Source organism: Zalophus californianus, chromosome 8 (genome assembly GCF_009762305.2).
Source record: "Zalophus californianus isolate mZalCal1 chromosome 8, mZalCal1.pri.v2, whole genome shotgun sequence".
NCBI classification, from domain to species: domain Eukaryota; kingdom Metazoa; phylum Chordata; class Mammalia; order Carnivora; family Otariidae; genus Zalophus; species Zalophus californianus.
This window is the reverse complement of record NC_045602.1, coordinates 79,547,616-79,563,688: the sequence shown is the minus strand read 5'-3', so window position 1 is coordinate 79,563,688 and position 16,073 is coordinate 79,547,616. Positions and strand designations below refer to the sequence as shown.

Below are 16,073 nucleotides of genomic sequence, written 5' to 3'. Positions count from 1 at the left end.
GTCTCTCCCAGTAGGGAATAACCTGATGTCTGTCCAGACCATCAAAACTCATGGTTGGAGCAGTCATCGATATGATCCAATGTAATAATCTTACATACTTCATCTACAGTGATAAGGGAAGTATTTAAATAGGTATCTATTACCATATGTCTCTCTCAACGGATTCCCTTTTTCAGAGTAGGATAGTGGAAATTTATAGGATGATAGGAAGAGATATTCATAAGAGCAATATGTCATTTATATAAATCCCTTCAAATGAAATTAAAGTATGGTATTTAGGGGAAATACAGCTTTAAGGATTCAAACCCAAAGTTCAATTTGAAGAATCTTTTTAGTATGTTGTGTATCTGAGTGAGTCTACCAGGTAAACATGAAGTGAAGTTTTTCTTGATCAACTGTTTTAAAGATGGAAAATAGAAAGTACATGAGAACTTAGTATTTGCTCTGCCAGTATGTTATACAGAAGGGAAGAATTGGGACTTGGAAGTAGGGTAAGAGAAGTGGTTGTGAGTTTGAAGACACGTTTTCCAATTGAGACCACTCATCCCCACCACTCAACTCCAAAGGAGATGGTTCTAAACACCATTGAGCCCTGGCCTGAACTTGACAGAGACTTTACCGTACAGCCTTTGTGACGATTGCCTCAGGCTGCCCTGGAAAGGAAGTAAGTTTGGGGCAAATTCCAAAAAGAGCTCTCTGATCCAATTTGATTAGAGTGTTAGAATACTGAAGTTTCCAGGGGCACCTGGATGGCTCACTTGGTTAAGCATCTGATTCTTGATTTCAGCTCAGGTCATGATCTCAGGGTCGTGAGGTCAAGACTATGTCATGCTCCACGCTGGACACAGAGCCTGCTTAAGATTCTCTTTCTCCCTTTCCCTCTACCCCGACCTCCACCCCTCTTGCTCTCTTTAAAAAAAAAAAAAAAAAAAAGGAATGCTGAAGTTTCTAGAGCAGTCCTGAGATAAGGCGCGGGGGGGGGGGGGGGGGGGGGGGGGGGGGGGGGGGGGGGGGGGGGGGGGGATGGGAGGAAGGGATTATGACATGTGTGTCACCAAACTGGAACTTTTGGGGAAATAGGGATGGATGTAGGAAAGGGTAATGAAATATTAGTAAAAGCATTTGGGTCTCCTAATCCTGTCATACTGTTTAACACTATTTTTCTTGATATATAAGGGTAGACATGTATGTTGTATTCAGGCACCTTGAGCAACAGTGGCTGTGCCTTAAACATTTTGTTTAATCTTTAGTGATGAGACCAGCATGGAATAATTTATACAAAGATAGTGTTCCTATTTTAACTAAAACTTACCAGATAATAAGGAAATACACTTTACCTAAAAATTCTCAAACTAATGGATTAAAGACCTAAATAGAAAAACTAAAAAGCTGTAAAGTAGTAAAAGAGAACATGAGCACATCTCTCAGAACCTTGGATTTAGCAGTGGTTTCTTAGATATGACACCAAAAGCAAAGGAACAAAGAAAAAAATAAAGTGGACTTCTTCAAAATTAAAAATTTTGTACATCCATGAACTACCAAGAAAGTGAATATACAACCCACAGAATGCAAGAAAATATGTGCAAATCATTTATTTGATAATGGTCTAGGGCTCATAATATATGAAGAATTCTTACAACAAATAATAAAAAAGACAAAAAACCCAATTAAAAAGTGGGCAAAGGACATTTTTCCAAAGAAGATATGCAAATGACCAATGTACACATGTAAAGATGCTCAACATCAAAAGTCATTAGGAAAATGCATATCAAAACCATAATGAGATACCATTTTTACACCAGTAGGATGGCTACTATCAAAAACAAAACAATGCAAAACCAAAAATAACAAGTGTCTGTGAGGATATGGAGAGATTAGAACCTTGCTGATGGAATGTAAAACAGTACAGCCAGGCTGGAAAACAGTTTGGCAATTCCTCAACAAAGCTAAGCATAGAATTGCCATATGACCCACTAATTCAACTCCTAATTACATACCCCAAAGAACTGAAAGCAGGCATTCAAACAAAAACTTGTATATGGATGTTTATAGAAGTACTATCATGACAGCCAAAGTGTAAATATCAAAATGTCCATCAACTAATGAATGGATTAAAAAAATGTGGTATATCCACACAGTGGAATATTATTTGGTCATAAAAAGGAATGAAATATGATACATGCTATAACATGGAGGAACCTTGAACATTATCCTAAGCGAAACCAGCTAGCCAGACATAAAAGGCCACATATTGATGATTCCATTTACATGGAATGTGCAGAATAGAAAGATCCATAGAGATGGAAAGTAGATTAGTGGTTACTAGGGGCTCGGGAGAGAGAAGAATGGGAAGTTCCTGTTCAAGGGGCATGGGAACTTCATTCAGCGTGATGAAAAACTTCTAGAACTAGATACTGGTGGCATTGTGACCATAGTCAGTGCCAGTAAATTATGCACTTTAAAATGGTTAAAATGGCAAATTTCATATTATGTGTATTTTACCACACACATGAGAAGTTCCTAAACCATATAAACCTTGTAGAAACCCGGGTAATGAAATACCTTTGACAAATGAGCTCAGGTTTGCAAAGGGATTAAATATATTTAAAGCACAGTTTTGGGATTGGGGGAAGCTTCTGGAAGTGAAAATGTGCATGACTGAGGGTCAGGAGTCCTGTGTTCTGGTCCAGACACTGCTGTTATGTGGCGCAGAGTGAGTCATGTAAACTTTCTTGGCCTCAGTTAGGGGACTTGGACAAATTTTCTCAATCATGTGTGGGACCTTTTCAGATTTCACATACCTTCATACACCCTGGCCCTTTACCCAGTGTGAAGAGTAGACTATTCAAACAGAATGCTCTTCCACCAGGAAAGAGGGTGGGGAGGGTGCAAAGGTGTCTTCTTTGGTAGAGCCTTTGCAATATTTCAAAGTCCTGAAGCTGATTGTGGTAGTCCTCACATTCCTGAGACTATAGGAAGGAGGTTCGCTCATTTCTTCCTAAGGAGTCCACTAGCAAACATTTGCTGCACACACTCAGGACTGTGTGGGGCACAGCTGAAAGACACAGAGCCCCTAAATTTGTGGAGCATATATTCTAGAGGGAGGAGATAGCATTAAAGAGCTGAGTACTGAATGTGGTGAGTACTCTGAAGAAGTAGTAAATGCTGCTGAGGATGAGTACTCCAGGCTTAGGGACAGCTGCTCTGAGGAAGCCATGATTGTCCCTGTGGTCTGTGGCGTGACTTGAAATTAACCAGGAAACACGGAAAGGGACAGATTTGCTTTCCTGGTGGAGAGAGAACTGTGAAGAGGACGGGAGAATGGGCTTGGAGAAGATTGTGAATACAGTCTCATGCTTGAATGTCATGCTGAGTTGTGGCCAATGTCACTGAAGTAAAAGGCCAGGGGATGTATCTCCCTCAGACCACAGCGGGCACGTCTACCAGCAGACACGCTGCTTTCATATCCCCACCATACCACTTCCCGCGCTTCGAGCTGTGGAACCAGCAGTAACCACACAGAATCTCTGGAACTGAAAGTGCTCCCCAGTGTCGACTGCGACCTGAAGCCACCATTCCTCAGAGCCCTTAACATCTCCACAGCACAGGGCAGTGTGGGTCACAGAACAAGTGGCTCTGGAGTGTGACACCCAGCATGCTGTGCGGCTGTTGAGAGGATGTTTCTCCTTTTGGTCTTTCAGTTTTCGGCTCATCAAACCAGTAAATCTGGGCTTTGAGGATGGTGGAACTACCAGACTTTTACTTAAAAAGTGGGGACAGACTTTTACTTAAGCCTTCGCAACCGTTGTCCTCGGCCAAGCCATTGCACGTGTTTGGTGGGTGAACTGGTTCCACTTTGGCAGCGGAGGCCACATTTCCACACGGTGATGGAGCCCAGGGGGAACAGAGAGCTCACACCTGCCAGTTGGCCGCTGTCCTCCTAGGCGCCTGCGCTGCTTAGCAGGGGCGCATTTGGAGGGCCCAGAGCTGAACCACAGGTTGTGCCGTGCTCCTGGCTGGCCTGTCTGCTGTGCCGCAGGGGGAAGGGAGCAGTCATAGCTGTGACTCAGGCTACCCCATTAAGGAAAGGAGCTCATCACTAAGTCCCACGTCAGGCATCCCCAGTCCAAACTCAGGTTTAGAAGCTTATGTGTCCCCTTTTCTTTGTAACCATAAATCTATGCTATCAGACTTAATTCTTTTTTCCTTTGCTTTCAGGAGAGTAGATCTGGAGACACAAACAGCTGTGTTGAAGAAATAATTCGGGTAAGGACATTTTGTTTTTACAAATCTTACCAACTGGTTGGACGTAGATTCCAAATAGAAGGAGGCACATGGCTACATTGTCAAAGGAGCCTGTTGTCTGTTAACTGTTTGATGCTTACCTTTTCTGAGGGCAATCATGGAAGTTGCCTAAATGCCACTTTACAAAAACATGGCTTCTTTTCAAAATCTAGGAGTTACCTATCAACCTGATGCCTTTGTACGGGCTGAGGTGACACTGTATTAAAGTCAGAGAACTGGGAGACAGAAGAACAGAGTTGAGATGAAAAATATGGTTGTGCACACATTTAGATGCCCCCATATATCACCCTTCTATTTAGAAGCATCCTTTAATAGTCTATACTTTCCAGTCAGGCAAGGGTTGCCTTGTTATTTTTCTCCTAAACTTAATTGGAATCAGAAGCACTCTGACAAAGAGGTAATGCTCAGTGTCTGGAAATTTATTTCCATATTGTTTTGCATCTTATTGTGTTGCCTCTTACTCCCTGTAAGACTGTCTTTTTCCTCCTTATCATCTCTAGTAGCTACCCTCCATGAACCAGTTTCACACCCAGATTTACTAAGGTTGGGCTCTTCCGCCATTTTAGTGTTTTCCTGAGTATTCAAACTTATAATCAGGATGTCGTCTTCAACCCATATTTTTTCTTCACTCATATTTTTTCAGGGGAGTAACCTAATAATTTACATTCTCAGAGAGCTGATATTATGCTGGGCAAAACACCAAGACAAATTAGACCAGATGGGATGGCAATTCCCTATAAAGAAAAAAACCTTTATTTTAATATGTTTCTAACTTTTGGACATCCTACACACTTTTTCTTGAATTGCCAGTGAATGACAGTAATATAATTATTTGGTTTTAAAATTTGCATTAATCATCAAATTGTTTTCAGAGGCAGGGTTTTTTTGTTTTGTTTTTTTGCTTCCTGGAAAGCGTTATTTCATAAATAAATCTTTAACTCTCAAGTTGACCAAAATAAGAAATTGAAATTTGATCTGTTGAGTTCATAATGATTTTTGTTTTTCTGGCAGAGATTTATATAGAAAACAGTTGTCAAAATGGGTAGCTTCATTTCTGGCATTTAATATATGTTAAATAAAACACATACTGTATTTTGTATCTGTATTATCTCTAACCTGAGGCTTTGTTTCAAATTAAACAACAAATAGTGTAAAGTGCTAATATACTTTTCCTGTTTCTCTTTTGACATACTTTCATGTTTGGAATCCAAATATTCAGTGTTTAAGCCTTCTTCCTTTGATTAGTTACGGTGTTTATGTCAGCAAAATGGTAATACCAGAACATAGCAATCCCTCTTTGGTTTCCCAATTTATAAAATCCTACCCGTTCTTATCCTTTCTTCTCTTTTCTGAGGATATGGTAAAAACCTGTCATTTGACCTTTCTTTTCCGTACTCCAAACCGAGCCTGAAGTTTGAATAAGGGCTTAAGCAATTCACACAGCAAAAGGATGTAGTAGAGGTGATATAATAAAATTCACCTAAAATAAAACTGAATGCTGCAGTCAAGAGTTTAAAGCATTATTTTTTTCTCAAGAGAGCTGATGAAAGCCTTATGCCCCCTGGTCCCATTTCTACTTCCCAACACTGACCCTAATATTCCACGGTGCTGCCGCTACCATGGCCCACTTTGAATCAGGCACGGAACAAACGGGAAAGGCTGGACCAAGCAGATAATTGATTTGGAAACACATGCAAGGTTCAGGGCAACAGAGATGATGATTTCATCAGAAGACAGCTGAGCCCTCTCCAAGTTCTGGTCTTCCCAGAGCCCGTGAGGTGTGGTCCAGAGTGGGAAATGGTATAGACTCAGAGGAAACAGAGGTGATGGTGGTGTCCAGGTGGGCCTTTTCTCTGCCCTCACCTATCAGCCTGATGTGTTAGTAGTAGTAGTCGGTACTGAGGGAGCTCCTAGAGGATCATGTCCGTGTTCCCAGTTTTGCCCAGAATGTTTTCCTGGTTGTCCCCTGCCTCGCACACACCAGTCATTCTCCAGGGTTGTCTCCCTCTCTTGTCCTAAGCACGTCCTCTCCTCCAAACACAAGCATGGGACTCCTTCTCCATTACAGCCAATGGTATGTATTGTGTATCTGCCACATGTTGGTCTTCCTCCCATACTGTGGCCCTGACGTCTGGAACTGAGAATCACGACTTTGTAGAATGAATAAATGAATGAGTGATTGAGTGAAGGAATCCTCTAAGGGAGAACGAAGAATATCATTGTGATAGCTCACAGATTCCATTTGCTCTAAATCGTAGACATTACTTACTGGCCTTTTTAGCCCTGGGTTCCTTCCCATGGATAGTCTTTGTGGGCCCTAGTTTTCCTTATCACTTTCTCTCCCCCTTGTGATCAGCTCAGGTAAACCTGATGTGGTCAAGTTCACCAAGGTACTCGTTATATGGAGCCATCACATAAAAGTGATGGCTCTCTCTTATTGTGGAGAATGAGCAGGTCATGAAAGTGCCTTAAAATAATGAAAATTGAGATATTCACTTAACGAGTGTTAGCATGCCCTTTCCACGTGGGAGGTACTGGGAAAATAATAGTGGGCCAAGCAGATACGACCCTCTTGAAACTAACCATGTGCTGGAGGATATAGATACTAGGTTTTATTTTTAATCTTGTAAATAAATGTCTAATGTTAATTGTGATAAGTACTCAGGGTTCCATGAGAGCCCACCATAGGGCACATGACCTCATTTTAGGTCAAGAACAGCTTCCCTGAGGAAGCAATATTTGGACTAATAGTTGGAGGATGAATAGGAAACTGACCTAAGAAGAAGAATATTGAGGCTGCATGCAGAGGAACAGGAAGGGTTTGGCTAATTAGGGACCCAGAAAGGACAATGAGGCCAGAGTAGCTAGAGAGTAGTGGCAAAAGCCAGGCAGGACAAGCCAGGTAGGGCTGTGCCTTCTCAGCTCTGTCCAAGATAAGCTTAGGGGGGCAGTGAAAGAATATAAGCCAGAATGATGTGATCAGATTGGCCATTTAGATACTCTACTCTGACTGCTATGCAGAATGGATTGAGGGGAGGAGGGGGAAGAAGAGAGGAGTGAGAGGCTGTTGCAGCTGCCCAGATGAGGGATGCTTGGTGGGGCACTCACAAGCATGGGAACATCGAGGGAAATGTGAGTTTGTGGGGGGAGGGATGAAATCATACATTAATTTTTTGACATGTTGAGTTTGAAGTACCTTTGAGACAGTCCAGGAAACATGGAGACTATAGATGAGTATACATTGGTCTGGTGCTCAGAACAGTGGTCTAAGCAGCAGGCCAATGTTTTGGACTAATTAGCATGTTGGTAATAAAACCATAGAAATGGGTAAACTTGCCTGGAGAGAGACAAGAGAAGCAATGAGAGCCAAAATTCCAACATTTAAGGGCCAAGGCGAGTAGGATCCACTAGCAGATGAAAGGGAGAGGGTGTGACTTGGGAAGTTGAGGGATAATGGTGGCCATGGGAGGTCCCAGAACCCAGGGAAAGAGAGTTTCAAGCTCAACAGCGCACAGGACTTCTGAGACTACAAGAGAGACGAGGATTGAAAACCACTCCATGGACTGGACAACAAAAAGCTCATCAGTGACTTTATTGAGTGCTGTTTCTGTGCAGTAGAAGGAGCAGCATCCAGACAAGAGAAGACTGAGAACATGAAGTCGGGGAGTCGAGAGACCTTTTGTGAGGAGAGGCCACGGTTTCCATCCAGGGCCTCTCCATTTGTAAATGACCCTGTAGATAAGAACAAGTACCAAATGATGGAACACATTTTATGGAATTTATGGGACACTTAATACGGATGAGGTACTGTTCTCAGTTTCTTGCATGTATTAGCTCCTTTAGCCATCACAGATGCCCCATGAGGCAGGGACTGTTAACATCCCCATTTTACAGACAAAGAAATCTAAACACAGCTTGCCCAAGGTCACACAACTAGAAAGTGGTAGAGCTGGGATTTTAACGAGCACCGTCTGGCACCAGCACCCTCTCTATCTTCTCTACTGAGCTTTCTTATTAAATGAAGAAATCCCCCTGGCTCAATAATGAACCACTCAGGCATTTTGCTGTGAAAGGGAGGTTTCCCATTTCCACATGTTTATGATTCAGAAGTGCCAGATCATGCATTTGTGCACTTGAACTCACAGAGGTTTTATAGCCAATGTTATCAACCTCATCTTTAAACTTCTTTTTCCTCTCCCCCTCTCTTATTTTTGCTGAGGTGACTGTTTTCAAGTCATTTGAATATTACATTATATTCTAAAGTGTAATTATTTTTTACTCTTACTCAGAGAATTCTAATCCTGGGACCTAATAAATCTGTGTATTATTGCAAAATTCACTTAACCGAGGGAGAAATTATAACCGAGTTCTATGAAGATGGGTGATAAGAGCGAGGAGCCCTCATGGCTGACATATGTTTGTAACAGACAGTTTTGTAAGTTATACTATATTTCATTCTTAAAGGTTCCAGTGCTGTAATACTTAGGTGCTTTTCGTAGTATTATCCATTAACGTAGAATGGCATTAACATTTGTTCAGCAAATAAAATCCGTTTACAACTTAATGGGGTTGTGCAGGGCTAGAATCTAGGATGCACAAATTTTATGCAAGACAGGTTTAGATGGCAGGTGTTGAGGGGCACTGCTCATAGCATAGTGAGTCTTCCTAATAAGAGACCAGTGTTGGAGATTCTGGTTTGGACTTAAAGGATGACATTAGAGACAATTTCAGGGTAACATCTGAGCAGATTATTTTCTTGGTTTTTACCTTTAGTCACTAATTTAATTCCAATTTCCTATGTGATATTTATAGTGAATATTTACATAGAGTTGCATTTCTGTTGATAGGAAGGGGGTAACTGGTACTTGTTTAAATTCTGGGGGCTCAAATCAGTTTCCTGACACTACAATTGAACAGACTTCCAGCAAATAAAGGAACTCCTTTTCTAGATACTCCTAGACAAGGAGCCTGCTGGACAAGACTTTCAGTTTGGATTCTGGGAGATCTGTGAGTAAGGAGAGCTTTTAAAGCACCATCATATGAAGTGCACATTATTATGGTCCCCTCACATGTTCCGACCCTCATGGTGGGCCAAGACAAACCTTGTGCTTAAATGTCTACGTGCTCCTTAACCCAAATGAAAATATGTTGGCCAGCCTATAGAGAACAGAAAGACAACTTGTTTTAAGTGACCTGTTCGGGTCATTTATAGAGATGGACCTCAGTCAAATCTCTCCTGCTTCAGACCAGACAGGCTTTTTTGAGCTCATGCTCTTTCCTTTATCAATTATATCATTTGTTTCAAACAGTAAAGATTTTATTAGTGACAAAATGAAGCCCACAAATGGCAAAATCAATCCAGGTAGAGCTGCAGAGGAGCTCCATTAATACATCCCATTACTTGGTGCAGTGAAATAAAATCAGAGCACGGGTAAACCTAATGTAGGCCTAGAGAAATTCGCCAGACAAAACCTACGGGTCTTGCCCAAGATGAACTATTGGCTGGTAGTGTTTTGTTTTCATTTCTCTTTCTGCATTTGGTCATCTGAATGGATAGAAACAGAAATACGTGTATATCTTATTTTACAACCATAGATGCATTTTTAAGAGATGTTATTATGCTAGTCCTTTTGGCTGAAACCAAAAGCCCTACTTAAATGACTCCATCTCTGCTTGCCAAGGGCATCCTCGTGCCTGTGCGGGGTGTCCAATGGCCTGCTCCTACATTCCAGGGCCATTTGGCTACAGTCTGTCGACTTTGTGATCCCTCCAGAAGTGTTCAATTTCTAACAGCAGTGGGGCAAGAGACCCCTCAAATTCAGAATCTGTTCTGAGCCCAGAGACTTTGGGGGTGATAGCCAAAGGAACCCCAGAGGTCTGGAAGCTCCAGGCACGGCACGAATGGCTTTGCCTTTCTTTGTTTGCCTGTCTCATTCTGATGCATACCATTAGAAATTACAAAGGCATTTACAGAACCATGGGGATAGAAGACCAAAGGAATGTTAGCAACCCATGTAGCTAAAGGTCCATGGGAATGTACTTTCTGCCCTAACAGTCAAGAGTGAATTCTGATACCTCAGCTGATATCTTTTCATGGGTGTTGGTCACTATTTTACTCTGAAGGTGCTGACTGAAAGAAAAGAGGAGATACACAAATGGCCTGTTCACAAAACCTAAATGCCACCGGATGTCATGGAAGCTCCTGGTGCTATGTGCCTCCTACCGTAGCCAGGCTAGTAAAGACTTGGAGATATGCACAGGAGGTGTGTCAGCCAGCCAGGATGCATGCAGTGCTGAGCTTCAGGCAAGGTCAAAGACCCAGTTTCACAGTTTCTCATGAGGATACTTGGTGAAGCTTAGCATTACATTAAAGGACCGAGGGATTAAAAATACGTGATTTTGTAAGTTTTCTGTTGCTCTTGCCTTTCAAGGGGCATCAACAGAACAAAGAAATAAGAGATTGAATGTAACTCAGAAAGTAGTAGATTTATGCCACATTTTAAAACACCTGCCAGACACGCAGAAGGGATAGATGCTTATAGAATGAGTAAGAGAGAGAATGTGGGGAAGAAAGCAAATAGAGATGCATTCCTTTCGATGCTGGTGCTCCTGTGAAAGGTGCTTTGCAGAGTCCTCCCCTAGCAACACAAGAGTGGAGGAGGGTGGGACAGAAGCAGAGACAGTCGCTGCCTGATGGTGCATATGTGGTCCATTGGACTATACTTGTCACCCATGCATGCCTCTCAGGTTTTCACAGCACCCTCACGGATTTCTGCTTCTTTGTATTTCAGTGAGGCCTCATTTTCAGAAAAATAAGTGCTTAAGCTTGAATCATCTAGAAAAAAGCATGCAGATTCTTATCTTTATCTATGAATGAAGTTTACGATTGCAGTGTGGTTTTTATTTTACTTCTAGAAAATACCAATACACATGAGAGTATAATATCTGATAATACTTTCAAATGTATAAATTCCCAAAGAACATACTTATTTTTAATCTTGGGTTCTCTTAAGTGCAGCTCTTCAATGCTAATATTGCTGGCCACTCGACTTGCTTCAAGTCCTTTGCTAAATTAACCTAACAGAACGAATGCAATTTTATTTTCTCTTTCCTATTTCTATACTTAAGTATAATATAAGCATATGTGCTCATTGGACTTTGAAAACCACGCCAAAGATCAAAACTGGTAATTATTTATGGAATGATTATGTTAAGGCGTTTAATAAAGAATATTTTGGAGTGCTAATTAAGAAGCACGAAAACATTAGAATATTTGCTGAAGTGATATTAGTACTTAACATGCGCAGACAAATAAGATCCTCCTTGTTTGCCGAAGTATTTTTAGACTGTGAATGTTTGTATACAGGTGTGTAACCTTTGTATCAGAAAATTTCTGGCAAAAAGGGCCCTGTGACCTTCTTCATCTCTACCCTACTTTTTTTGCTTCTCTCTCTAACCTAGAAATTCTCTCAGGCAGCTGGTCCTTGCAAATAGGTCCTTGAGAACAAATCACTGAAGACCTCTTAACCACTGTTTCTGCCCACTCAAATTCTCTAAGGGCACGGCCATCTCCCCCCCCCCCCCCGCCCCCAGAAAGCTTGCCAGTTTCAGCCTGTAGCTGGAACGGCCATGTGTGAGCGTTACCTTCCTCTGAGATGAGTCCTCTGTGAATGGCCTCCACTCCACCCCATTAGCAAGGCACCCTTGTGCTTGGTCTCTTGTCCACCTTCAGAGTCTACCCCACCCCTCAGTCCCTCCAGGACTTCCAGGATGGAGCAGTGAAACCTTTTCTCTAGCAGCCAGCTCTGAGGCCTGGATCATGGACCCTTCTCTGTGTCCCGCCAGTTGTGGCCTCTTGTTTATGTTGAATCCCAGTTTCAGGGCAGGATCATCTCGGCAGCTGGCCTGTGCTGTTTCCCATTACCCCCTTCTAGGGGGCCTTTAGACCCTCTCCCTAATTGCTGCCCCATGAAATTCTAACACCGCAAATATACTGTACATCTGTGTATGGTATATGTTTCTGTGATTTATACAGAGAAAGACGTTTTCATCCCCAAGAACCAGGTTGAACTGGCTTAGCCAAGCCATCCCCCTTGCTCTACACCTCTGACACCTGGACCCCCTTCCTGCCTGAGCAGGAGCTTCACTGTCCCAGATGCTGAGGAGATAGATGCTATTAGCATGCGCACCTTGGCCTGCTGGCTTCCTTGGCCAATGTGCCAGGCTCTGTCCTAGGCACTGGGGGCACAGCAGTGAACCAAACAGGCCTAGATTCTGTCTTGCCAGACCTCTTATGTTCCGACCTGCTGACAGACCTGGAAACTTACCTGAATCTCAGGCACCCCTCCTTCCCTCTTTCCTGACTTCCGGCTAATCCCTCTGCCTGTGTGTTGGAGTCCCACGCATGACTGCAGCCAGCTCAGGAGCTGCTGAGTGCCCTCTCTCTCAGGTCTCCTCCAGCCTAGATCTCTCATAGTGTCGTGTCCTCAGGGTAAATGTGTACACATGCTTTCCATCTTTGGAAGAGAGCGTCTTCAGTGCTGCACTCCTTGGTGCAGCAGCACTCTTCAGTGCTGCTCTTTCCCCTTCCTCAGTTGACTCCCGCCGCCAGAGTCCCCGTGGGCCTTCACCTCCACTTTCCCATCAACCCACTGCTCTCCGGTTCCCCCTCCCATGCTCCCCTGAAACCACTTTTACCAGTGTCACCACTCCATGCTGGCTTCTTGCTAAGCACAGAGACCGTTCCCAGCATGATCCCCTGGTGGGCATTCCATGTGATGCCCGCACTGTCCACCTCAAAATGCTCGAGCCTTAGCCTCTCTCACCACACCATCCTGGATTTATTCCCATTGGGTGGTCATTTCTTCTTGAGCTCCTCCATGTACCTCTCTTCCTGTAACTACCCCTGATGTGCCGGGATTCCTCGGACTTCTGTCCCAGCTCTCTTTTCTTCTAGAGGCTACCGTTTCTCCAGCTTCTGGGGGCATTTGTGCCGTGATGGGGTGGGGGGCAAGTATGTTATCTCGAGCCCAGCTGTTTCCTGAGTTTCATGCTCATCTATCCAGCTGCCCCCAATGGCTCCACTTTTTTAAAAAGACTTTATTTATTTGAGAGAGAGAGAGAAGAGAGAGAGAGCACTAGCAGGGGGAAGGGCAGAGGAAGAGGGAGAAGCAGCCCTCCCTGCTGAGCAGAACGCCTGACACGGGGCTCCAACCCAAGACCCTGAGATCATGACCTGAGCCAAAGTCAGACGCATAACCGACTGAGCCACCCAGGGCCCCAGTTGCTCCACTTATATGTGTCATGGACACCTCTACCCTAATGCCGTCTCACACCCCTGCTGGCTCTGCCTCCAGCATGGATTATCCTCACTCACCTAGCTGCTCAAGCCATTGGGCTCTCCTGCTCACACTCGTCACATTCGGTTCCACACAAGTCTGTCAGTCTGTCTTCTGGATCTCACTTAAATAGGTCTGCTTCTTTCCATCTCCGTGCTACCCTCCTTGTTCAGTCCAACATCTTTCCCACCTAGATTATTCCAGAGACCTCCTCCCCGGCCACCTGCCTACTGACTGCCTCTAGCCAGCTCCCCCAGTGTAGGTGGTATCAGCTTTCTGAAGCATGTGTACTTTAAAAAATTTCAGTGGCTCCCCTTGGGTTTAGGACAGAGTCAAATTCTTGGATGTGGTCTGGGAGAGCCACACAAGTCCTAGCCCTGCATTGCGTTCCAGCCTTATCTTAACCCACTGCCCCCCTCTATACTCCACTTCTGCCTCTGGGCTTACCTCATGCTCTTCTGTACCCAACAGAAGATGCTCTGTCTACCCCTCACCCCAAATTCTGCTGTCCCCAAACCTTTCTTGAGAGATCACTCCCTGCAGGAAGCCTTCCTGATTCCCAAGTCTGAGTTAGATGCTCCTATTCTGTATTCCCCAGGAAAGATACCCTTTATTCTTACCACTTAACTTACTATATTGAGTCATAATGGTCTTTCGTTGCCCACATTAGGCTGTTACCATCTATCCCCAGGGACTATCAAAATGACTGTCATATAATGAATGTTTAATAAATACTAAATAAATGGATGGAGAATAATGAATGAATGACTTTGACCTTTTGCTCAATGTCTGTTCTTGCTCTCTACCTTATTGTCCTTCCAGTATGGCAACAAAAAATGTTGAGGTGCTCTCCCCCTAGTACATAAGCTCTCCAAGGACAGCCAAAACTGTTGTGTGACCTGGGAGCATTAGGACACATCCTACAATTAGGACAAATGCAAGAGAGAGAGAAAATTCACCCCCTGACTCCTGAGGGTTGGAAGTGAAAAGGAATCCATGGGCTCTTGCCGGTGTTTCACACGTCAGGAGAGCTCAGACCTGTCTGTCTGCTGCTTGTGTTCTGATTATCTTTCAGGAGAGAGAGTTTTTCATTTTGATAGATAATGAGTGTAGTGTACAAGTTGAAGAAATCAAGATAATAAATTTACAGGGATCATTTGGTTAATTACCATTTTGCTGCTCATAGCATCAAGGGCTGGAAGTCAAAGCTCTTTCCGTTGCTGTTATGCTCTGTGGAAAGCAGTTCTTAGAACAATTAAAACACATCCACCCAAAAGCGATCAGCTCAAGACATACATTTAAAAATTGTATTTATTATCATGAAAACCACACACAGTGTTTTCTGTTACCTTTTCAAACTGAGGGGTGTGAAATTACGAATTTGCTACAAATTTGTATCCACATAGGAAAGTTGAAGATAATTTCTTAAATAGAAGATGATAATTTGCAGATTAAAGAGATAAGGGCCTTGAAAAATTAGACCATCTATCTAGATATTAATCTACATTTTCTGTAGTCCTTATATTCATAATTATTTAGATCAGCATAACCTGAAAAAACTTAGAAACCTCCATTCCCCTTTCCATTTCATTTATATGTTGTCCTATAGTTCTGAGAAATGTGATTTGTAGGTGTGCAATTCCTTTGTTTTTATGTTGGTTGGATGCAATGCAGTGTAAGTATTTTTTAAATGTAGGGGTTGGAACTCAGACATTTTGCATAACTTTTAGAACATGCTCCCATACTTACAGGCATCTTATTTTGTTTTGGTTTTGAAAGCTATCCACACAGCCCATAATTTCCGAATAGGTACCCTACTGTCAGCATTCTTTAGTCCCCCACACTAACTAGGTATTGCACATGGCGTGTCGTCCCGTTTGCACATAGCTCCATTCCTGACCCCTCTTAGACCTCAACAGTTCTGGAGAAATACTATGTTCGGTACCACGGCTCACACCTCCACTCTCTGGAGACCAGCCCTCTGCCAAATACTGCTTTCCTAAACAATTTCAGTTTCTGATGATAAAACAGGAAAGGTGCACCACTGCCTGTCTCTCCAGTTACTAGCTTTGAGAACAATTGTCATACGCTAACAGTAGGGGATTTATTTTCTTTAATGTACCTTCCTTCTGTCTCTCCTCCCACTAAAAAGATGTGCCTATTTGTGCAAATGGGTATCTTTCTCTCTGCCCTGAATTTCTTAGGACATCACAGAAGTTGTGACCTGCTTATTATTACAGATTCTTCAGTATAATGTTTTTATTTTAGTGCCTTATTTTTGCATTGTAATTCTAAATAATTAGACGTCTAGTTCTGTGGAACTAAAAATATTAAAGATTTTATGTTATTTTTTTAAACAAAGTATTTATCTATGAACATTGATTAGGCCTCTGAAATGTGATTAAAAATCTTAAGATCAGCGTGCTTATA

The 16,073-nt window shown here is 42.8% G+C and overlaps 1 protein-coding gene across 2 annotated transcripts in view; it reads left to right on the top strand.

The window, feature by feature from the left end:
- The window catches only part of AFF3 (AF4/FMR2 family member 3), a 561,794-nt gene that overhangs the window by 284,512 nt on the left and 261,209 nt on the right, over nucleotides 1-16,073 (top strand). For both annotated transcript variants that reach the window (XM_027622823.2, XM_027622824.2), the window contains one exon: nucleotides 4,219-4,266. In XM_027622823.2, coding sequence (XP_027478624.1) covers nucleotides 4,219-4,266 — 48 coding nt within the window. The remainder of the gene's footprint in view (nucleotides 1-4,218; nucleotides 4,267-16,073) is intronic.